Below are 26,002 nucleotides of genomic sequence, written 5' to 3'. Positions count from 1 at the left end.
ATTTAATTAAAAATTTTTTAAAGAATTTACCTAAAACTGTTTAATTTACATTGCAATTTTATTTTTAGATATTCAGATAACAGAATGAATCAGTAGACTATATATTATAAAATCAAACGGGATAATTAAAATACTAGAGAAAAAAATGAATTATCTTTTTAGCAATGATCTTTTAATTACAATGATTTAATAAATGTCTCGCTTTGTTTTTATGTCTTCCCCAATCAAATCATAACAGAGTTCATCTTTTTTCTACTTAAAATTTTTCTTTTTTCTCTTCTCCAGATCATAAATGTTTATTTTATTAGGTGTTGGAATTAATTCGTAGCGTTTTTAATGAAAGAATGTTATTTATTTCACATGAGCATTAAAAAATACATTAATGAAAGTACTTCCCATCACTTGTAAAACGCTACGAATTAATTCCAACACCTAATATTTTAAAAGCAAAGAAAGACAAACGTGAAAAAAGAAAATCTAACTTAATTGATAAATAAAAAAATAAATATATTAGGAAAACTTTTAACAAACATTTCCAAAAGATGGCAGCAGTACACTCAACCGTCTTGTTAAACAGATATTCTGACGCAACGCAAAGCGCAGGTTCGTCTGGACTGCCAATCGCCTCTATTTCTGTACACGTCGAGCGCGTGTGCCAGAGAGACTGTTCAGTGCGGCTTAGACTTCAGCCGGACGAGTCTAGGCTATATCTCGTTCTTGGCGAGCAACACAGTAAGTACACGAATTACTGACTGAAATCGACAGAATCCATTGTTACGTTTTACCTCGACTGGCACATTGTTAGTACCTGGTCGATTGTTCGATAGTGGTTCATCGAACCCGGAGTATAATCTCATTGAGAACCCTGAGTGTATTCCAAATAGTAAACTATGTGTCGTAATATGTGGAAAAGTGTGACGTTGATGGTTTTGCAATGAGAAAAAAGAAAATTGTTCGACCAATTATACGCGACTTTTTATTTTGTGAATACTTCACTGACATCGCGTCAGTAAAGGATGTGTGATAAAATCTACTCTGTCTTCGACTTGCTTACATAATTTTTGTCACAATATTTTTAATTAGTAATTGTAATAAAATAACGAAAAATAATATTCAGGAAAAATAAGATTCAATTAAAATATATTCAATATTTCGTTAAATCATTAAATGCTATCTAGATATTAAGATAGTTTAGGAATTCTGAAGAGGAATTAATATTTTATTATTTTATATAAATAAAAACTATTTTAAAATTCTATATATATTAAAAATTAATCTTAAAGTTTTGAATTTAAAAGAAAAAATTTCAGTATTTCTGTATTATTCATGATATCGTAAGATATCTGTCCTTTGTACCAATTACACCATCACAAGTATATGCTTTTATATGTTTCGTAGTTCATTGATTATATGTTTTTCGTGAGCTTTACTCTAATTTTGAAGATCGTATATTTGCAAATATAATAGTATGTGAAAATATATAATCCACACTGAAAAAATTTTTACTAACTATTTTTACTAAGTAAACATTTACTAACCTATTAACCTACATTTGTTACAAGAACTATTAATTTAATTTAACTATAATTTTTTTCATTGAGTAAACATATGTTTGCTGTAAGTTTTTTTCCTTACAAATATTTATTAAAAAATTTATTAAAATGTAGTAAAAATTTTTATTCAGTGTAAACTTAAGTTGAAAAATTGAGTACAATATAGAGTAAACAATTTTCTTCGTGATAGAAATGTTTAAGATTACGTTACTAAGAGTTATATCACTCACATTCGCACAAGTGCGTATTAACATTAATATGTACAAAGTCATAAAAGCTGATGCATTATAATGGAGAATGGTAAATTAGATGGAGAATGATTAAATCTTTACAGTTCTTAACGGCTCGTCATGTTAATGCAGGGTCAAAGATCGCGTTCTTTAATATTAAATATGTATCAAAGAAATGTTCTTATCACACAAGAACAAAAATAGGCGTTTGTTAAATTTGAATATTTCCTGAATGATCGAAATGTATCATCCTTGAAGAATTCAAACATTAAAAAAAACAAACATGATAATACACAGTGTAGTCAGACAGTGTAATGATTTGCATAACCTGTTTTCATCCTTATGTAATAGTTTTTGTGTTTGCAATAAAAATATTAAGAAGTCATTGATATAATGTTTGATAAAAATTCGCAAAAGGAAAGTAATTTGCAATAATATCCTTCCGTCATTAGATATAAAACTTATAAGAAGTACATGTTATAATAATTATTTTTTTATAAAAAGAAAAAAGTTGAATAATTTTCTGATTTGATTTTTTCAAAGTTATATGTATATACACGGATACATTACTATCATTACTATCTCTAGCGCTAGATTTGCCCGATTGGCTTGTAAAGTAAAAATAAAAATAAATTGAATGTTTCAAATTCTACTAGATATAGAAAACAAATATTAATTAAAAAAAAAACTTGACGTTTTTTTGTAAATTAATTTTTAATTATTAATTTTTTTGTTACATTAAATATAATTTCAAAATATTTCAATCCTTTAGAGAACTAATTTAGTCTATCATAGACTATAGCTGAAAACGTATTTGTACTTATGAATCATGCATGAGGAATGAAATGTTTGGACATGATAGACAAGGTATGGAATTAGTCAATATTTTGTAATGAATGAATTATAGATAACAAATAATTATAGATAACAAATATATAACATAGACTATCAATTTTTATTCATCTGACAAGATGACCTTCACTTCAATGTATTTCGTGTACGCACGACTGACGCATCGTGGAAACTGCAGACAGCACGTGCGCTTCATGTTGTGTGTATGTAAATCATTTGATATGCTAATTTATTATCTCCCGACTCTTTCTTCTTTACGTTATTTTCTGCATTTTCTGATTTTGTAAATTATTCTTTAATTGCCATAATCATAAATATTTTCTAACTTATTACTTAGAAGAAGCAACAGCAGATCTTTAGTAATTAATATTATTAACAAATTATATTTTCTAGGATAATCTTATATCCTCGGAGTACAAATAAAGATGATAAATCAACTTTTAGATATTATAGATTCTGGGCGAGGTTCTCATTATCATGAGAAATCAATATACCTCTAGCGTATATTGACCCACTCTTGTTATAATCGTTCTTATGAAGTTGCCAAGAAATGATGCCAATGAATTATAGTTATATGTGTAGCATAATTTATTTTTATTTACCCTCTTCTCAGCCATTATTAGTATATATTAAATATTTTCCTCCAACGCAAATTGCGATTCATACAAATCACAGAAAATTACGTGGAAAAAAATGTACTTCTCTTTATTTCTGATGTATAATCTCATGCACTTCAATAGGTATGTAATTCATAATTGTGTTCTTAATACGTGTTAGAAACATAATTGTTAGTCAATTGAATTTTAATTTCATTATAAAAAAAATAAAAAGATATAATTATTGCGGTATTTATTCTATTAGATGAGTGCAAAAATTCGTGCCTAATTTATTATTCAAAATTCAAACAGCTGCTATTTTTATTAAAAATAAAACAAAATTTAAATCTTACTCTATCTGATGAGAGAATTTAAGAACCTGTTTTTTTAAATTGTGATAGTTTTGATGGCATTATGAGCAATCGAAGTCAATATATTATTTTTATTTAATTCACAGCAACTCACAATCAATAACAAAAAAATAGAGACATTTTTTAAAAACGGAATTTTATAGGGAATTTTAAGCTTTTACATTAGATATTAAAAAATTACAAATTTTTTTGGATAGGCCCACAAAGTAAAGAAAAAAATCCCCGTTTTGTTTAACTCGTAATTTTCTATGTGTAAAAATTATAAAATTCACATAAATTCAAAAAATATAGTAACTATTCAAAGATAGAGATTTCAAGCTTTAAAATTCTTTTTTCAAAAAAATTTAAATTTCGTTTATTTTTAACAAAATTGTAGCTGTTTGAACTTTGAATAATAAATCGGGCACGAATTTTTGCATTCACTCAATACAATGAATAAATCCCTCTCGGGAAGAAGTATTTTATTCATTTCGTTATACATTAATTTCACATAATTTGTTTATATTGTTGTAAATAACTATATAAAAACACTTGTTATGCTGAAGTTCATATATAAATAATGAATTAGTTGTTTCTAAAAGCATAGTGCACAGATATGATTTAAAAATATCCTACAGTGTATATATGCATTTACATACCCCATTTTCTCATTAACAAGTGGAATGTCCTCCAATATTTCAATAATTAATGCATTGCACATCAATGATAAACCTGATTATCATTTGAAATCACAATGACAAAATCGTGATAAAATCAATCGATAAAAGTGAAAGTGTGAAACGTTTTTCTACATTCGCTTTTTATGTACTCATGTATGAAGCAACCAGGTACACGAGACAGTTGACACATATAGGAACTCGATTACAACCTCGATTACGACTCAAACCTTAAAAAGTTAATTGGAGAAAATGAAGTCAGCTATCGTTCGTTATCGTCTAATTGAATTGCTATTCTGTAATTATATTGTAGATATAGAAAACAGATCAGATAATTCTAAGTCTTCTACCATTATGATTTATAGCGTGCAGTAATTAATTTCTCATTTATTTATTTGTGTACTTATTATAGATTGAATAATAACCACTAATAAGTGTTGTGAATATTTTTATTTTAATATTTAAAGCTGTTTTTTAAATATTTAATATTCCAAACAGAGACGTTAATTAAATCGTAAGGTCATCTTCAAATGCAAATTGACCACAACATTTAGTATACTACGGATATGATGAAACATGATTTATGTCAATTGAAGTCTACAAGAAGATTATGTTACTAAACCAGACATAGCAAAACATTTTGAACTTATATTTGTATTAAAATTTTAATAATATTTAATGTTGAAATAAGATTAAAAAGATGAACGCACGGAAACGTATTATATTTGAAAAAATCATTTTGCTGAAGAATTGCTAGATATTTAATACTTAAATTAAACAATTTTTTCATGATAAAAATCTCATTTTAATTTTTATTACATTTTAGACATTACATTTCTTTTTTTTTGACAAACGCGTGTATTATTAGTGTTATTGAAGATTAGATATAGTATACAACATTGAATTTTTCAACTATTTTATCACTAGTGTGTTAAAATTGTATTGTTTTATCTTATTTATTGCTAGATCAATGGTTGTAATTCTAATTTCTAACAAAGAACATGCATAAATGCACAGTCTGCATGCAGATATTATTATACAGGATATCTCGTAAGTTTTTACCAATCACTTTTATGTAGATAGAGCTCACTAAATTGAGTCGAAAAATCCTCTGTTTAGCAATTTTCGCAATAGTTAACAAGATATTAATTACTAAAAATTGCCGAATATTAATCTTCAATAATTTTTTATTCAAATACTATCAACTTTACAGAAAAACTGCAAAAGACAAAAATCATTAATTTTCTTCTCATAGAGCTCTAAGAATTTTTTCAGAATTTTTTATTAACTTTTTAATACTGCATTTTTTATTTTTACTATTACGAGAAAATACGGTATTAAAAAATTCTGAAAAAATTCTCAGGACTTTATGAGAAGAAAATAAACAATTTTTGTCTCTTGCTGTTTTTCTGTTGATAGTATTTGAGTAAAAAATTATTGAAAATCAATATTTAGTGACTTTTGGTAATTAATATCTTGTTAACCATTGCGAAAATTGCAAAATGATAGAGAACTTTTTGACTCAGTTTAGTCCACTCTATCTATACAAAAGCGGTGGCAAAAACTTACGAGACACTCTAATATATAAATTATATTTTCAAAAAGGAACTCGCGTTAAGTTCTCTTATGTTATGTACACATTAAAAAAAAAATAAGTAAAACTGGAACAACAACGTGTATTATGCGAGCAAAGGGTGAATAGTTCATGCGATTAAAACTATAGATATCTCGATTTCGTAACTGTCGCACCAGAGCAATTCATTTACGCCAATCAAAGATTGTGAGGTCGATCGAGATTGCATTCGGGACAAAGGTCTTGCGAAAATGAACAGACACGGTTCTTCAGTCGAAAGTCCTACTCATCCGACGTAATTCCGAAAGTTCGATCGCGTGATTGTAAATAATTCAGCAAAAACACAGTACACAATGTAAATATGAGATTTAGTCCAGATAGAAATTCATCTGTTCCATATATTCCGTTAATATAAACTTTTACTAAGCATATAAATGTATAATGCATAAAATTCAACTAATTAATTTTGTAATGTTGTTTTTGAATAATTTTTCCATTATTTTTCAGGCAAATATATTTTGCATAATAATGCCAAACATATATTAAAGTATATTATAGAAAAAAAGAATTTAACGTTAATAAAATAAAAAATGCGATCATATAATAAAAATAATATTTTTTCGTTATTTTATTCGTTATTTTATCTAATGTAATTTAATTGATTTATCATCAATTTAAAAGAGTTTGTTACAAATCACGATTTATTTAGCGTGTTACTGGACAATTATATTACTGAAATATATGTATACATTATAACTTGATAAAACATATATAACATATAAAACATATAAAACATATATAACATTTTAGAATTCCCTGATTATACTCAGTCATCGATGACAAATTTATATTCATAACTCAAGAGTTTCTTCCGTTGATGGCAGACGAGACATCGAAGCGAATACATAATTCGTATTATAATTACAAGTGACAATTATTATGAATGCATTCCATTGATATGCAAATGTGCGTCTTATCGACGTGATAAGTGATTTTCCGGCAATTCGTGTTAAAAGCGCCATTTTCTCTTGTTATCACGTATATCAACATATAACAAACCGACTTGACGATATGAATAACCGATGTCTGGAGAGAAGAAAATAAATTCTATTTCCTTATATGGTTTCATAATATAGATAATGATGATATATGTATACGTTTATTATGCATAAAAATACTGTTATGAGCTGCTTTGTAAATTGTATTCAATATGTTTGGTATATTGAAAGATATTTAACTAACACTCTATTAAAATATCTTTCGTCTGATAAGCTAACGTAACATATTATTATTGCTTTAAATAGTAAATCAACTAAATCAAATAAGTGTAATCAGCTAAATTTTATATAAAGTAAATATTTAGCAAATAAAACGTTCAGACAAATACATACTTGTTAAAAATATGAATAAAAATTTCGTAATTAATTGTAAATTTTTATGTATACTTAATTAAAAATGCTAAAAAATATTTTGATCTAAATAATTCTTTTAATATAGTTCTATAATTATCAATTTACTGTATGCTAAATTAATATTCGGTCAATTAAATTACTCCGTTTCTTTGCATTTCTGTTATCGCGATATTTAGCAAATGGCAGAGTTTATTCAAACGAAACGATTTTACCTTACTGACTTGTAATTACGTCGCAGTTTTACATCGCATTGTAAGTAATCTCGTGAGTAATCTCTCGGTACACTACATATTTATCTGACATCAGTCATTTGTTCGTAGATACCTTTATTTTTTATGAGATATAAACAATAATATAAGCAAAAACCAGTGATACGAATTAGTAAAAATTATAAATTGATTTTCATTATTTCCATGATATACCTATTTGATCAATTTACCGCATGACGATTTTTGATTGACATGTTAACATGTTCTACGTCATTACAGGACATAAAACATATTTGTGATAATTAACTCATAAAAATATTTTTTATCATGAAAAAGAATTTCAAACAGCTGTTTTTATGTCGAAGCCATGAAACACAATATTATTGCATGAATGATCGTTGACCATTAATCATGTCGATGCAGAATGCATAATTGTCATCATAAACTAGTGCAATATTATCTAAACACATTCTGAATGTATATAAAAAATTATATTTTACGTCACATAATCTTTTCTAAATAATTTCTTTTAATAATTTCTTTCTTCGTAAAATATATTTTGTTAAACATTTCTCTTGGAATGAACGAGTGATAAATTTATGGCATAAAAAATATCAAATTTTTTACTTCTGTGTGCATCAATTGATGTACGCAGCAATAATTTATTTATGATATGTTTAATTCAATCTATAAATTATACACTTAACATAAAGTCTGAAATTTCCGCTAGATTATCTTTATGCTGCGTATTTTCTATACAGTAAGTAAGGCTGGATGGTTGTTTCATCTTTCGGTAAACTTCAGCTTACTTTTTTACTCTCTTATGCTCTTATTGTTTTGCTCTTTTGTTTATCCAATAGGTAAATGATCATATATTAGGTGTTGGAATTAATTCGTAGCGTTTTTAATGAAAGAATGTTATTTATTTCACATGAGCATTAAAAAATACATTAATGAAAGTACTTCCCATCACTTGTAAAACGCTACGAATTAATTCCAACACCTAATAGTTTATCCGAAGATGGAACAATCAGCCCTAAGTAATGCAAATATTGCACATGACTCCAACAGTTGGCTGGCATATCGAAAACATAAATCAACAAATGCTATATGATGTATCATACGTAGTAAGTGAATACTATTCTATCGCTCTAATTTAGATGCGCAGCTTATCCGATGCAGTATTACGCTCAATGTCACAGATGTGTCAATGAGCCAATTTGCGGATAAAGCAAGTGTTACGATCTTTTCGATCTTTCACAGATTTGATCGCTTATTAATTTTATATTATTTCTTTAATAATAAGAAGTTTGTCTTGATATTTCAATATATTGAAGACAAATCTGTATTCTTCAAAAAGACAGATTATCTTTGTTGTACACTGAGAGAAATGATTTTGTTATTGGAACAAATCAAGGAAAAACAAATGATATTTTTTTAAAAAACGATTGATTTGTTATGATTGCAAATTAGTTCGTCAATATAATAAATAATCAATAGTATCGCTATATATTAGGTGTTGGAATTAATTCGTAGCGTTTTTAATGAAAGAATGTTATTTATTTCACATGAGCATTAAAAAATACATTAATGAAAGTACTTCCCATCACTTGTAAAACGCTACGAATTAATTCCAACACCTAATATATATATATATATATATATATATTTATAAATCGTAGACGGTTGCAGGGTCTCAAATTGCAAGAAATTGACTAATTTTAGTTAAATATTTTCCCTATACTGACGTGTTTGGTCAGTTTCCTACGATTTAAGACTCCACGATCATCTACGATTTCTATGTAAACGAGTCTAAAGTCAATCCAAAAAATAGGTTAGATTCTATATAGTTTGCTTCTGTTACTAATAATTGGTTGTTATATAGCAGATCACAGCTAGCAGCAATCACAACAAACAAAATTTGTTGTCCGACATATTTACCGATCACTTGGATACTGAAGGTACTGTTGGCTCATTAAATTCAAAATCCTTTCTCTCAGTGTAAACAAATTCAGTTTTTAATTTGTCGCTTGTTAATTTAATTCGTAATAATCTTATAACTTAGAGAATAATTACTGTGATAACTGTACTAAAAGAAAATGGAATTTATCTGTTTTAGAAATATCAAAAATAATTGAAGGATACCAAAGTGTTATCAGGGAAACAAACAAGAAAACGATTTAAATATATGATAAAAACTATGCCATAGAACGAATATTCTGACAAAGTGGAAGCTGCTTATCTAGCGATAACTCCAAAAGACATAATTATTATACGAAGACCAAGATATTGGAATTTGAACTCGAACGAAGACCGAGATAGAAACGAAAAGTGGCTTAAAACGCGAGAGTTAATTTGAAAAAAATATTTAAACCAACCTAAACAATTTCAATAGGCAAATAATTCATTTTAAGAAGATAAAGTGCAGAAGTTTATCTTTTAGCTTTTTTTTTTACGCTATTCTCGAACAAAAGTAACGAAGAATAATTCTGTGAATACACACTGTGCGAACGCTTAATAAAAACAACTAACAAAATGCATTCCATGTGTGCTCATCGGGCACTAAATAAACATAAAACTGTGTTACAAATATGGAAAATTGCCACGAAATATTTTACCACAGATGTAGAATACAGACCAATCAGAAGTGTCCTCGTTGCCAATCGAGGTGAGTAAATTGTTATTAACTTTTGGTAAAGTAATACTCTATATATATATATATATATATATATATATATATATATATATACACAAAATTTTTTAAATTGATATTTTAAAAAATTATCATAAAAAAGTCACTTTTATTAAATTTGTTAAATTGTAGTACTTTTCTTTGGTAATATTAAATACGTTACGAAAAACATATATTATTATATTATGTCATCATTATTATTATATATATCAAATAATATAAAAAATATTTTAAACTGAATTAAAAAGAAAGAAAATATTTCAATATTTTAATATATGTTTATTACAGTATTTTTTGTAGCTAAATATTCTATAAGTTTAATAAATATTAATTGTTAACTAAATATTTAATATAAATTATTAAAATTTTTTTCTACAAAGGATATGAAAGATAAAGAAATATATATCTCGTGAAGAAAACAGATAAGACAACGGTATATGACGTGCATAATTACAAATTCATTCTTGATAATATAATATTATAAACTCATTAACACGCTTGTCAATGACAATTTGGTGTTATTAATACTTCATTATTATTTAATATTTTAATAAATTACAAACGCTATATATAATTATATTTTGGGCCTTTCTTATTTTATTGTATTTTTCAATAAAAAATGTACTGTGTATTTTACTTGTAACGTATATATAGAAATTTGTTAATAATAGGTTAAGGAAGTAGTAGAAAAGAATTAATACATATTTCAAATAATTGCTACTTTTATTGAAAGCAATCATCATTACTTTCACTGAGTATGATATATCGACGTTGCTTGAATTGATGGATTAATGAATGCTATCAATAACTTGTTGATTTTTATAGGATAAGGTTGTGTGATTAATCAATATGAGAACAACGTTGTTCTTTATGTAGGATCGAGAATCGAGTATATCTTAGGCACTCCATTAAATTAAACCGTATAATTTTCATAATTTTCTTATATTGTAATCGTAAAACATTTCAATGAACTCCCCATGGCTCACATATTTCTATTTATTGTATATTGCCATTCTAAATCTGTTATGTGACTAATAAAAAATGTTTTGGAATTATTTTAAATATTCATATGAACATTAATATTTAAAAAAAATAAAAATAATCTTTCGAGATAATTAAATTCAATTTGTTTAACTCATTTTCAAAAATTTTTATATGCATATACTTTTCAAAATATTATTGTCTATATAAAATTTTTTAAGATAAGTTAAACAAACTGAAATTAATTTTCTCTAACAAAAATTTTATTAAAGATCATCTTTTCTTCATTTTCTTAATTTTCAATATTAAATATATTAGCCAGTTTTGAAAATACAATTATAATAAAACTATAACAAAAAATTCATAAAACAGGCACTATAATATCCAATTTTAAGTCATATCGTTTTTTTATAATTTTGTGTAAAATTTTAACTTATAAATATAATATTTCAGGAGAAATTGCCGTTCGTGTATTTCGTGCTTGTTCGGAACTCGGCATTCGCTCCGTAGCAATTTACTCGGAGCAAGATAAAATGCAGATGCACCGTCAGAAAGCAGACGAAGGTTATTTAGTGGGCAAAGGATTACCACCCGTTCAAGCTTACTTAAATATTCCTGAGATTATTCAAGTAGCTAAAGAAAACAATGTCGACGCCATACATCCTGGTTATGGATTCCTTTCTGAGAGAGCAGACTTTGCTCAAGCGATTACTAATGCAGGCATCAGATTTATTGGACCTAGTCCTAAAGTCGTCCAACAAATGGGAGACAAGGTAGAATATTATTATATCCGTTACGAACCAGTAATGAATACTATGCGAAACAGTTAAGTACGAACATTCAATTGTTGAAGATTATTCATTGAAGATGACTCGAAATGAGCTGAAACGTACGAGACTAATGTAAGAAATTGAAGAATAAAGAAAACGCAAAAAACAAACCGCGGAGCTATTCTCACTTGCCCGTTCGAGTTTTAAATACTTATATTTTTATTGGCAAATTGTTATGTTTTGGATTTAAAATTCCTAAGCACAGTAATATAAAACATTGAAAATTTATAGAACTGCTCACCACAGACATAATATTCTAGAAATGACTTTGATTATAAAATTTTAGTTATAAAATTCTCCAACAATCTTGTAATCAAGACACAATATAATACAATTTAATTGATAGGTGGCTGCCAGACAAGCTGCAATTCAAGCTGGAGTACCCATCGTTCCGGGAACAGATGGGCCTGTAACAAGTTCTGATGAGGCGATAGAGTTTTGCATGAAGCACGGTCTTCCGGTTATCTTTAAGGCAGCATATGGAGGTGGAGGACGAGGTATGTCTAAGACATCGAAAATTAATACACAGTCATAGCGTTTTAATTTACTTAAAGAAATATTAGCAACATCGCAAAATTGCTATAAAAATTGAAATATTAGGTGTTGGAATTAATTCGTAGCGTTTTACAAGTGATGGGAAGTACTTTCATTAATGTATTTTTTAATGCTCATGTGAAATAAATAACATTCTTTCATTAAAAACGCTACGAATTAATTCCAACACCTAATATTACATACACGTTATTCATACGTAAGCTAAATTTACCATAAAGTAACACAATTGGCTATAGCCAATGCTAAGATCGTAAATGTATATCATATGAACAAAGAATGTTTTTTTCCATTGAATAATATTTTACGTGTTTGAAAAACGCGTCTATTCGTTATCGAACAATGCAAATATTATCGACACTCAACTAACTTTATGACAAAACGACTTACAGAGTCTGTTGGACAAAAATGCATAACCTAATAATAGGTATTTAACTATGTTATAATATTTAAGTGTATGTTACGTAAAATATCTAAAAAAAATTTTTTTAATTATAGTAATGTTGCAATAATTTGGAAATGATGTGTTTTTTTAATATAATTAAAATTTCATATTTGTTAAAATAAAATTTTTTAGTAACACATATATAGGCTATCAAATTATGAATTACTTTATCGAGAGAGAGAGAGCAAGAGAGAGAGAGAGAGAGAGAGAGAGAGAGAGAGAGAGAATAATAATAATAAATATGTTATGATAAATAAATATGTTATAAATATGTTATGTATATATAACTAATCTGTGCTTCGCGGATTTTCTCCATGTCTTGGTCCATTCTTGATGTGCCAACGTTTCGTGGGCCTTGCGTATCAGGCTGCTCCTCGCCCTGATGAAGTGGACTGCAAGGCCCACGAAACGTTGGCACATCAAGAATGGACCAAGACATGGAGAAAACCCGCGAAGCACAGATTAGTTATATAGAAAGCACCCATGGAAGCATCAAGAAGAATGTTATGTATATGTTTTATTTTTTGTTTACAAAATAGAAAAATATTTTCTTCGTATTATCTGTCATATCAGTATAATTTTATAAATTTTAAATGTTCATGATGTATTTGTTACTATATTTTTTAATAGAAGAGAAATAGGCTGAGTTTACACCATACGCTTCTAATCAGCGACCTATACAATAGGCATCCTTATTTATCCTGTTAAACAAGGCACATATCGTATAGGTCGCGGACTAAGCGCACGGTAAACGCAGCCATAGATAGTTTGCATGCTAAATTTATTAATTACTTTGACATAATAAAATAATTTCATAGTTAGCGTTAATTCGTAAGATACATATTGTATATTAAAGATGAAAATTTCGATTTTATTGACTAATATTTAAGGAATAGATTTAAGTTTTATGAAACTCTGTCAATGTTCCTTAAAATTAATTATATACGTATGCAAATGTGACATTATTAAAAAATGTTGTCATTGTATAGATATCAGAAAAAAAAAAGATCGAAACAAGAAAGGCAATTAAGAAGCAGTGTACGATTTTAGATGAGCTAAAAAATTTTTTTAGTTAATATAATACGAGCAATGTTTACATGTTTTAGCTCTATTCGAATCTTCTTTCGAACAACGTTGAAATCAAATCTTAATTATTTTTTATAGGTATGAGAGTTGTAAGACAAATGGAAGAGGTTCGTGAGATGTTCGATCGTGCATCTTCCGAAGCGGCGGCTGCTTTTGGAAATGGCGCAATGTTCATTGAGAAATTCATTGAGAGACCACGTCATATTGAAGTTCAATTACTTGGAGATCATGCTGGCAATGTTGTACATTTATATGAACGCGATTGTTCCGTGCAGCGTCGTCATCAAAAGGTCAGTACTCTGATTAATTTTAATTTAGTACATGTAACAATCAGTTAAAACATGATTGGAATATTGATTATTAAATATAATATTCAATAATTAATATATAATAATATTATTAAGAGAGAATAGTGGAATTTGCTGTTCTCATTTAAATCTGTCAAATAGATTTTTATTTCTATTTTAAGGAATAGCATTATATGTAGATATTGTGTCAAGATGTAAGATATGTTAAAATTGTTATTCGCTAACTATATGTTAAAATTATTATTCGCTAAACATAAGAGTTTTTAGTTTGATCAATTTCTTCATTCTGCGAATAAATTAGAATTTGTCGAGTTTTTTTCTCCTCAAGACTTTCTCAAGGATGCGTGAATTCTAAAAGCAATGTACATTCACTGCAATGGCGTTCGTTCGTCTTATTCGAAATAAGGACAATGACGCAACTACATGAGATTCATGATTGTAGTGCGCAGGTTTATATAAGTTCTCAAAATAAATAATATCTATATATCGTAAAATATGATCCAAACAAGCCTATTATATTATATTGCATTTCTGCATTATGAATGTAATATCACACGAAGATTGATATAAAAACTTGAATATCAAAATTTTATTACTTTCATAAAATACGCAGGTTGTCGAGATTGCGCCAGCTCCAGCATTGTCGCCTAAGGTTCGAGAGAAAATGACTGACTATGCCGTCAAATTGGCAAAATATGTTGGTTATTCAAATGCCGGTACTGTGGAATTCTTGGTTGATGAATCTGGAAATTTCTACTTTATTGAAGTCAATGCCAGATTACAAGTTGAACACACAGTAACCGAGGAAATAACAGGGTAATGAAATAAACATAAAAAACGATAAATCTACATATTTTTTCGTCATTTTCTCTTTTACTTTTTTTAAATAATTAAATGTAGAAAATAGAAAATTATTTTTTAAAAGTAACTATATCGTTATACTGAGAGAAAACGAAATAATTCTGGCAACTATAAATTTGGTAACTTTTGCAATTGAAGTACCTGTTAACTAGTAGTAACTTTTATAAAGTAATAGAAACTGAAGTGCTGAATGTTATAAAAATATAGTCACGGTAACAAATGTATGCACTATTAATTAGTAGTGAAATAGTGACTCAACTACATTGAGTAGTTACTTGAATTTCATGCAAATAGATATAACAATTACATTTTTCTAGTTTAGACAAAAATTTTTTTTTAATAAAGCACTTTATATCATGTAACTAATCATTGTTGAGATAACTTTAAAGAATACATTACATACTTTTCTGTAAAGTTTCATTCAGCTTACAATAAAAGGCGCAACATTGGTTTCGAACTTGGAAAACAAAAATAAATAAGAAATGCATACACAAATTTGTAACTATGTATACATTATAAAGCTTTAATAAAAACAATAAATAAATTAAGTGAATTAAGAAAATATAGTAATCTTAACTATTTGTAATTGATGATATAGTTAATGTTACTATATTTTCTTAGTTCACTTAATCTAGTATTCTTATTAGAATTTAATAATATTATACATATATAGTTGAGGCGCTATTTCATTACAAATTTATAATTACTGATATAACTTTTTTCTCTGAGTGTACTGTTATTAGTTACTGATTCTCCAAAGATAACACTTTCGCCAACCCGTTATAAAAAAAAAAACTTGTAATAGACGTTACAAGTAACGCGTTATTTCCATTCTCTGATTAAATCGTTAATAATTTGTTTAAACATTAATATGCGCGACGTTTTACAAGCATCAATTATTACATGTCACTTTGTTATTTTCATTCTTTCAGAATCGATCTCGTGCAATCCCAAATTCGAATTGCCGAGGGGATGACACTACCAGAACTCGGTATGACGCAAGACAAAATCATACCTCAAGGATTCGCGATTCAATGTCGAGTGACCACGGAAGATCCGGCTAAGAATTTTCAACCGGATACTGGAAGAATAGAAGTTTTTCGTTCTGGCGAAGGTATGGGCATCCGATTGGATGGAGCCTCCGCATTCGCTGGTGCTATAATCTCACCGTATTATGATTCCCTACTTGTTAAGGTATAATAAAGATCCTAATTGCAAAGACTTTTAACTCATTTACAATATTAAGATACAATTTCGAACATAGTACAATACGATTCTGAACGAAATAAAATTGAATCCAACTTTCGAAGTCCAAGTTTGATTTTTTTCTGTTTGGCACAACTTCAATAAGAAGATTATATAGTTACCAAACTTGAATCTCGAAAAAATAAACTATTTTCAGAATTTCAGAATTATACCATATTCGAAATTGTATCACCCTATCCACTTTTTAAAACTTTTAGAGTGAATCTTACTCTTATGCCTATTTCTACCAATGTAGATTAACTTTAATCTCGGTTCAACTTACTCTTCATCTTTTTCTAAGAGATTAAAGTTAATCTACGTTGGTGGAAATGGGCATTAAAGATTGAAAATTGAACCATTCTTTCAAGACTGACTCAATGTTCACTTTTTAGAGTGAGATTTCACTTCAAAGAATTTAGAGACTGTATTTAAAGAATAAATAATATATTTTCTCAGGTAATCGCCCACGCCAGTGATCTTCCGTCATCCTGCGCCAAAATGAATCGAGCGCTTCGCGAATTCCGCGTGCGAGGAGTAAAGACAAATATACCTTTTCTACTAAATGTCCTGGAAAATCAAAAGTTTCTCAACGGTATTGTCGATACATATTTTATCGACGAGCATCCTCAGCTTTTCCAGTTGCAGCCGAGTCAGAATCGAGCCCAGAAATTACTCAATTACCTCGGTACCGTCCTGGTGAATGGCCCAAGCACGCCATTAGCTACTCAACTGAAACCAGCGGACATCAAACCGCATATTCCGCAGATTGCTCTAGGTACACGATCGGTTACCAACGAATGCAATAATTGGGGGTGACATAACCTTTAAACTCCATATCATAAAAAAATTTCGATAATTGGAATCTCAATCCTATTAAATTTCGATATTGATAATTTAATTAAATACTGTCCACGTTAAGTGAGAAAATTACTCTAGTCATACTTAGAACAGAGGCGTACAGAGGACGTGCTTTTATGGATCAGCAAAACAGGGATTATATATTTTCCTTTTTTTTATTTTTTTATTAAACAAGATGTCTACTAATTCTCTGATTAGATTAACGTTTACATAAAGATTGCTGTAAATTATTAGGTGTTGGAATTAATTCGTAGCGTTTTTAAATGAAAGAATGTTATTTATTTCACATGAGCATTAAAAAATACATTAATGAAAGTACTTCCCATCACTTGTAAAACGCTACGAATTAATTCCAACACCTAATAACATGGGCACCTTTTATGAAACAAAATCGAAATGGATTTCTGATCGGAATTATTCAATTATTTCCTATATTTTTATTGTCTGGGAACTATCTATTTTCTGGGAAAAAAACGGAATAATTCCGATCAGAATCCATTCCGATTTAGTTTCCAGATAGATGCCCTGTATATGTTTATGAATCGTTGAAGTAATTGAAGATTAACAAATGACTAAAGAAATAATTTAATGTTTTCTAATACATAATAAGATTTCTCCTTCGTTTAAAATCCTTACAAATTTATAAACACTTGACTTTACATACTTAAGAATTACATTATTTTTTATTGAATTTCATTAATCAATAATTAATGACTTAAATAAAGGCAAACAATAATGTTGAATCACGATACTAGAGACAACTGTCTCACATTGATACTGCGTATAGATATATATTATATATATGCCCCATATATACGCAAACCAACAGCTTAAAATAATAATTTTGAAATATGATATTCACACAATAAATAGTAAACATCCTTTTTGCTTATAACAAACTATTTACGCTTTTCTGCTGGGTTTATAGGGACACTCGATTTAACCGTTCTAAAAATCTACTTTTTTTCTTTTTGGTGTGTTCTTGTGTCTAAATTCCATAATTATTGCACCGCGCTACATTAAGCACACTGCACATTACGCGCGAATTCGTAAATGGGCTCACGAAACATCTTCATATGTCTCTACTTATTGTCATTATTTTAACAAGTAATAATACAGCATGCTGTTTTACTGATTAGTATTACTTGAAAATTCAAATAATTCAATATTTTATTCGCATTAAAATAAAAAAAAATCACTTATATTTAAAGTATATCGCCGGTATACGCTATACGTTTACACATGGGATAAATTCAATAAATCCCGAGATAAATTCAATAAATCATCGAGACAAATCCCAAAAATCTTTGTCTCTTAAAGATTCATTGTCATATTCTTAGGATAGTGACTTACATCTTTAAATATTAATTTCCCTCTTTTACACTCTTCACTCTTTATCGCATGCTTTTATTTTTTTGTTTGACAATTTTTTTAGACTTTGCTAAGCTTGCAGCTGCAGAAGAAACCAATGATCCCGACGCACCAGGTATGGTTACAGTGTTACATATATGTAATGCCTTTTTTATTTATATTATTTTAAGATTTAGCATTGTGAAGATTGAAAGAAGCTAAAAACTGGTACAGTATAACAAATTTTGTATATATAATATAAACGAATTTTTTTTTAATTTGTTATTGTTCTTTCAGATTGGCAGACATTTGTTTATTGGAATTTATTCTAAACAAGTTTTTCTAAATTTAATTAATTAATTAAATATATTAAATGTACCAATATTAAATGAGCTATTATATAATAATGCTATTAACAATAATATAAATATATACTGCTGCATTATTAAAATATTAATTTATTATTTAATTCATAGCGATATATTAATTTGCAAATGCTATGCCTGTCTTATAAAATATTTTCTTATTCTAAGTTTTGAATTTTCAAAATGAAAAAAATATATTTAATAATGCAATAATATTTAAAGTATAATACTTAATGTAATAACGCGAGAATTTTTATTCGATATTTAATGTTTTTTATATAATTTCATTTATATACACAGGGTTTCCTAAGTTTTTGCCAAGCGCTCTTGAGTAGAATGGATTCAATTGAAAAGTCTTCTACCATTTTGCAATTTTTGCAATAATTAACAAGATATTAATTACTAAAAATTGTTGAATATTGGTCTTCAATAATTTTTTACTCAAAGAAACTATTAACTTTACAGAAAAACTGTAACAGACAAAAATCATTAATTTTCTTCTCATATAAACTCTAAAAATTTTTTCGGAACTTTTTTTCAACTTTTTAGTACTGCACTTTCTTATTTTTATTAACATGAGAAAATACGGTATTAAAAAATTCTGAAAAAATTCTCAGAACTTGAGAAGAAAATAAATAATTTTTGTCTCTCGCTGTTTTTCTGTAAAGTTGATAATATTTGAATATAAAATTATTGAAGATCAATTTTTACTTGTTAATTATTGCGAAAATTGCAAAATGGTTTAGTCCGCTCTATTTACACACTTATGGGACACCCTGCATAAAAGCATTAATAGCAAATAATCAACACAATAAATATTTAATTCAAATTAATTAATTTAATTTTAAATTAAATTTATTTAAAAAAATAAAAAATGTCTTTTAAAATATTTATAAATCCCCATTATTAATACAACTCAAATATAAATATTAAGTAAATAATTAAACACATTTATACTTTATAAATGATTTGTTTCTTATTCTTATCTTTTATCAATGATAAATATCTATACTTCACCGCTTTTCATGCCTACTAACAACAGCACGTACCAAATAACAATCCGTTCTTTTAAAAAAAGCATCAAACTAATCTTCTTGTGCGCTCCTTTTCAGAACCTCTGAATCCTCCGAAAGGATTCCGACATATTTATAAAGAGCAAGGTCCGGAAGCTTTCGCTAGAACTATTAGACAGCACAAGGGTCTTCTTTTGATGGACACTACATTCCGTGATGCCCATCAATCCCTCTTAGCGACTCGTGTACGATCGCACGATTTGCTGATGATCTCACCATTCGTCGCCCACAAATTCAACAATCTCTATTCGCTGGAGAACTGGGGCGGTGCGACCTTTGATGTGGCTTTAAGGTTTCTTCACGAGTGCCCTTGGGAACGGCTGGAAGATATGCGCAAGGCTATCCCTAATATTCCATTCCAAATGTTACTTAGAGGCGCTAACGCTGTCGGGTATACGAACTATCCTGATAACGTCGTCTTCAAGTTCTGTGAACTGGCTGTGAAAACCGGAATGGACATTTTCAGAGTATTTGACTCGCTCAATTACTTGCCGAATCTTATCGTTGGTAAGTTTTTGTAAAACGACCTAATTATACATATAACTATAATGCAACCAACAAGGAAACATTATCGAAATATTCCTTTTTCAAATGTTTAGTAGCATCAATATCAATAAATTGCTTATGAATTTAATTTGTGATATTATTGCCCCATTTCGGTTTAAGATTGCATTTCAAAACTGAAAATGATTTCGGCGTACAGTTTGTATATATATATATATATATATATATAAATTCATACCAAAATATTATTAAAATATTAAGATCCAGTTCAGATTGTATGATAAGACTTTTTTCGTTACTAAGTTGTGTATTCACATTACTTATTTTGTAAAGTCGTTTCGTAAACTATGGGAATATTTTCGTGTAAACATTTCTTCTCTGAGCGTGAATTTTTTTTCAGGTATGGAAGCTGCTGGAAATGCTGGAGGTATCGTTGAAGCGGCGATTTCCTACACGGGTGATGTAAGCGATCCGAATCGTACCAAATATAACTTGAAATATTATACCGACTTGGCGGACGAGCTAGTCAAAGTGGGTACTCATGTCTTAGCAATCAAAGATATGGCTGGATTGCTCAAACCGAGAGCAGCCGAAATGTTGATCGACGCAATAAGACAGAAGCATCCGGATGTGCCTCTTCACATACACACGCACGATACTGCTGGAGCTGGAGTAGCTTCCATGTTGGCTTGTGCGAAGAATGGAGCCGACGTTGTGGACGTTGCCGTTGATAGCATGTCTGGCATGACCAGTCAGCCTTCTATGGGCGCGATTGTTGCATCTCTTCAGGGTATAGTTTAATAACTTTTTAATTTTGCATGATTGTAAATTAATTTTTCATATAATTTTTTTTATCTTTTGTACACGAAAGGAATGATTTTACTAAAATTTAGTTAGATGCAGATCTGAAAATAATTTTGTTAGACTATAAAAATAAATTAGAAGAAAACTCAAACATGATGAGCAAGGCTGCAAAAAGTTGTAATATTTTAGCAATCAGTTTGAGCCCTTATATAATTATTTTCAGATTTATATCTAGTTAAATCTACTAAACCGTTCTTTCTATATATCTATATGTATAATATATGTGTTAATTTTTTACATTTTAATTCAAATTGACATTTTGATTCGATTTGATTCGAACCAACATCTTGAATTACGTTTTAATTATTTTAATTGCTGTTATAACATTGTAATGTTTTTATTAGTTTAGTTAGATTAAATTTATTAACACATAATTGTAAGAATTGAAATTATATAAAAATTTGATTAATGCTGAAGCTAAGAAAATTTTTAATTAATATAATAGGAACTGACATTGACACAAAATTGGATCTATCTGATGTCTCCGAGTATTCTGCATATTGGGAACAAACGAGAACGCTTTATGCACCATTCGAATGCACAACAACAATGAAGTCCGGAAACGCGGATGTCTACCTCAACGAAATCCCTGGTGGTCAATACACGAATTTGCAATTCCAAGCTTATTCACTCGGTCTGGGCGAATTCTTTGAGGACGTAAAGAAGGCATATCGACAAGCCAATCTTTTGCTCGGTGATATTATCAAAGTTACGCCAAGCTCTAAAGTTGTCGGTGACTTAGCACAATTTATGGTTCAAAACAAATTAACCGCCGATGATGTTCTCAAGAAAGCCGAAGAACTATCGTTTCCTAAGTCGGTAGTCGAATTTCTTCAGGGTGCCATTGGTGAACCTCACGGAGGATTTCCTGAACCTCTCAGGTAAGAGTTTGCGTGTATACATGAAAGTTAATTTCACGGTAATTCTTTCATTGCATTTATTTTACGTTTGTAATTTAATTAGGTCGAAGGTTCTCAAAGACATGCCACGCGTGAAAGGCAGACCAGGCGCGAGTTTGGCATCACTCGACTTAGATGTCTTGAGGAAAGAATTGAAAGAATCTCACTCACACGTTACCGAAAAGGACGTCATGTCGGCCGCACTCTATCCTAAAGTAACGAAAGATTATTTGAACTTCAAGGAACAATTTGGTCCGGTAGATAAATTGGAAACTAGAATCTTTCTCACGGGGCCTAAAGTAGGCGAGGTATTCGATGTCACAATAGAAAAGGGCAAAACTCTCGGTATCAAAACCCTCGCAGTTGCAGAAGATCTTACGAAAAATGGCGAACGTGAGGTGTTTTTCGAAATGAACGGTCAACTGAGATCTGTGTTCATTAAAGATAAAGAGGCCGTCAAGGTAAATGAGACTCGCAAATTTTCGATATTTATTTTATATACTATCACGTAATTCAATTAAGGTATGATTAAAGTGAAATTAAAGTGTTAAATAATAATTAAACCGATTAAAATAAAATTACCTTATATGTGAAGATAATTAAAAGAAGATTACAATTAAATTGAGATTAAATGAATATCTTAAACAAAGTACGATAAGAATTTTTTTATTTTTTGTGCAGGAATTGCATGTGCATCCAAAAGCAACGAAAGGTGACAGTAATCATTTGGGAGCGCCGATGCCCGGCGAAGTGATCGACATTAGAGTAAAAGTGGGCGACACTGTGGAAAAGGGTGCACCATTAGTTGTGCTATCTGCTATGAAGATGGAAATGGTTGTGCAAGCACCTAAAGCGGGCAAAATCAAGAGCCTTGAAATCAGCTTGGGCATGAGATTAGAAGGAGACGATCTAGTCCTAACATTCGAATAAACTCTCACGCTGATGGGATCGATCTAACAATCAAATCGTGTAAAAACAACATCAAATATTTATTGCTATTTACTTTGATAGTGCGTGCGATAGTCCTACATATGTCATTTAAAAATGATATATTGGGTGATCCGAAATTCAAAAATTCGGAGTACAGGACATGATACTTTATGCTAAAACGAACAATTTTTTCCTGTAGTAAAATTACATTTGATAAATAATTTTTGCGTTTACTCATTACTTCAACTCATTACTCTCCAGCAAAAACTATTTGTAAAGCCTGCGACACATGATGCTTGTTTTCTTTGGTACTACGCAGCCAATACGGCAAGATTTTAATCCAGCTAGCAATCCAGCAGGAAAACAAGCATCATGTGCCACAGACTTTAGACCCAATTTTATAAAAGAAAAGTTGTTTCTTTTAGCAAGTAAAATATCATGTCCTGTATTCCGAATTCATGAATTTCGGATATATGTAAAGCCAATATGATTAATATGATACAATTAAACAAAGCTGCCTAAAAGATCTATTAATTTGTACATTTATAACGTATATAGAGTAATATCATAAAAAAATCGATAATACCGCTATAAATTTTCCAATACACAAAGTATTCTTATGAAACTTTCGTAAATAGTTAATAAATGCTCTTACATATTTGATTGCATAAAAAAGATATATGTACATTACTTTTTTCTTATATCTTAATCATGAATAGATTTCTGAGATAAATATAAAAATAATTGTGGTCAATTAAAAATATAAATAATAGGTCAATTAAAATGTATTAATTACAAGAATTTTCTCAAGAAATCTAATTCACACGTTATAGTATATATAAAACGATTTTATCGATGTGATCTGATTTATCTGTTCATACTACACAACGTAAAAAAATGGAGAAAAGATCGAGTATCTTCTTCAGCATGATTTTATATTAATTATATAGCGTGTAAATATAAACGATTACTCCCATAATTTAATTACGATATGGAGCTAAGCCTTCACGAACGATTTAGTACAAGTACGTAGAAAAAAATTATTCAGGGAATAAAGACTAGAATATTCCTGAAAAGCCTTATCTTTGTCTTTTTAAGAGATTAACATCAAATATTATATTTTTTAAAGAAAAAAAAACATTATAAAGTCATAATTTAAAAAATTTACTTTAATAAATATATAATTGTGAAAATTATCCTCGTTCTATAATTTTGTAATATAATTTTATGTACGCAGATTTACTGAGAAACATTAAAGACATAACAAAATAATCTCTATAAATATGTATATAATTGTGTCATAAACGCGGATATAATATTATGATTGTATAAATGCATGTTGCATTTATTGCAATATTTTTTACTATTGTAAATTATATATAATGTTGATAAAATATTTTTTTAAAAGGCAATTTTTTAGAGGAAATACAAACGTTAAGAAATTATGTTATTGTACGACAAAATATAAATATAACAATGTAAAATGTAAAACTATATTTTATATATATATTGCATCAATATATTTCTGCTTTAATCATTTATAAAATCCGTAATAACTTGTTCCTGTACTCAAAAATAAATTTAATTATATTCTTAATACTTTTTGTGATCAAAGCATAAAAAAATTATATTCTTATAATCAACACATTAAATTATTTTTTAAATATTTTTTCAATCTCAAATTAAAAAATATTTTTTTCAAAAAAAATATATAGTTTTTATCTTTATAATTCTAAATTCAATTATTTCTAATAAAAAGATTTTTGAAATCATATATTAGATTTCTTTATATTGTTAGAAAATTGTTGGGGGAATAATTATATTATTCTTATCCATCAATAGTTGTTGTCAATAAATGTTTTATATCTTATATTTATACATGTATTTTAATTAATTACTGGGTTAATTTACAAAATTAAATAATTTTATTACATATTTAATTTCGATATTTTGGATTGAGAAAAATACTCTAACATAAGTAGAAAAGCATCTTATATCTTATTGATTAATTATTTTGTATTAATATTTTAAGTTTTATATAAATATTGTTTAAACTACCTATTATTTTAACAATAAGAAAACAAGACTGTTTATGTTAAATAACATTACTTTAAATACGAAGCAGCACTACGGTCTGAATGTTGAGATGTTGAACTAATATATGCGTGTCGATATGGTTGTCGGACTTTCAACGCAATCTGAAATATTAATAATCCCCCAAATTTCCCAAATTAATCTTAAAAAATTGTAATGAACTTATTGCGAAAAATATTCGGGATAATGCCTCGGCCGGGAGTCGAACCCGGATCTCTTGCATTCCTCGCACGGAAGATTAATTTGGGAAATTTGGGGGGATTATTAATATTTCAGATTGCGTTGAAAGTCCGATAACCATATCGACACGCAATTATTTCTGAAATTAATTCTGATAACCATATCGGCACGCAATTATTATTCTGAAATTATCATTTCTGAAATTAATTCATTTATGTGAATATATATATTAGTTCAACATTTCAACATTCAGACCGTAGTGGCGCTTCATATTTAAAGTAATGTTATATTATTTTATTTTGTCATATCTTTCAATTACGTTGTTTCAAAATAATGTATCATAAATTTTTTATTTAATACTATAGTAATATCTTTAACAATGTTTTCAATATTTATTTGTAAAGGCGAAAAGATTAATCATTAATCAAAAAGA

General features: G+C 28.4%; 2 protein-coding genes across 6 annotated transcripts in view; one reads left to right on the top strand and one right to left on the bottom strand.

Moving 5' to 3' along the window:
* Positions 1-26,002, bottom strand: part of LOC105148923 (uncharacterized) — a 256,440-nt gene that overhangs the window by 208,664 nt on the left and 21,774 nt on the right. The gene's annotated exons all lie outside the window — the stretch shown is intronic.
* Positions 620-24,817, top strand: PCB (Pyruvate carboxylase). Of its 5 annotated transcripts, none has more exons than XM_087414152.1 (15): positions 631-732; positions 8,463-8,579; positions 9,572-10,120; positions 11,579-11,898; positions 12,302-12,452; positions 14,117-14,328; positions 14,960-15,162; positions 16,140-16,401; positions 16,909-17,227; positions 18,746-18,796; positions 20,138-20,605; positions 21,003-21,392; positions 21,912-22,347; positions 22,430-22,826; positions 23,047-24,817. In XM_087414152.1, the coding sequence occupies exons 3-15, from the start codon at positions 9,988-9,990 to the stop codon at positions 23,293-23,295; spliced, it is 3,591 nt and encodes a 1,196-aa protein (XP_087270278.1). In that variant the 5' UTR covers positions 631-732; positions 8,463-8,579; positions 9,572-9,987; the 3' UTR covers positions 23,296-24,817. The 5 variants fall into 5 exon arrangements, with proteins under 5 accessions (XP_087270277.1, XP_087270281.1, XP_087270278.1 ...); XM_087414153.1 differs by having other exon boundaries at positions 633-732; positions 8,524-8,579; XM_087414154.1 differs by lacking the exon at positions 8,463-8,579 and adding an exon at positions 9,338-9,413 and having other exon boundaries at positions 634-732.

Source organism: Acromyrmex echinatior, chromosome 15 (assembly GCF_024713525.1).
Source record: "Acromyrmex echinatior isolate Ae372 chromosome 15, ASM2471352v2, whole genome shotgun sequence".
Lineage (NCBI taxonomy): Eukaryota > Metazoa > Arthropoda > Insecta > Hymenoptera > Formicidae > Acromyrmex > Acromyrmex echinatior.
The sequence above is the reverse complement of the archived record's forward strand: the minus strand, read 5'-3'. Positions and strand labels throughout refer to the sequence as shown.

Excerpts from the sequence above, each read along its gene's own strand:
- PCB (XM_087414151.1), top strand. The coding sequence starts at position 9,988 with ATGCATTCCATGTGTGCTCATCGGGCACTAAATAAACATAAAACTGTG. Across the intron at positions 14,329-14,959 it reads TGCAGCGTCGTCATCAAAAG|GTTGTCGAGATTGCGCCAGC; the intron begins GTCAGTACTCTG and ends TAAAATACGCAG. Across the intron at positions 22,827-23,046 it reads AAGATAAAGAGGCCGTCAAG|GAATTGCATGTGCATCCAAA; the intron begins GTAAATGAGACT and ends TTTTTTGTGCAG.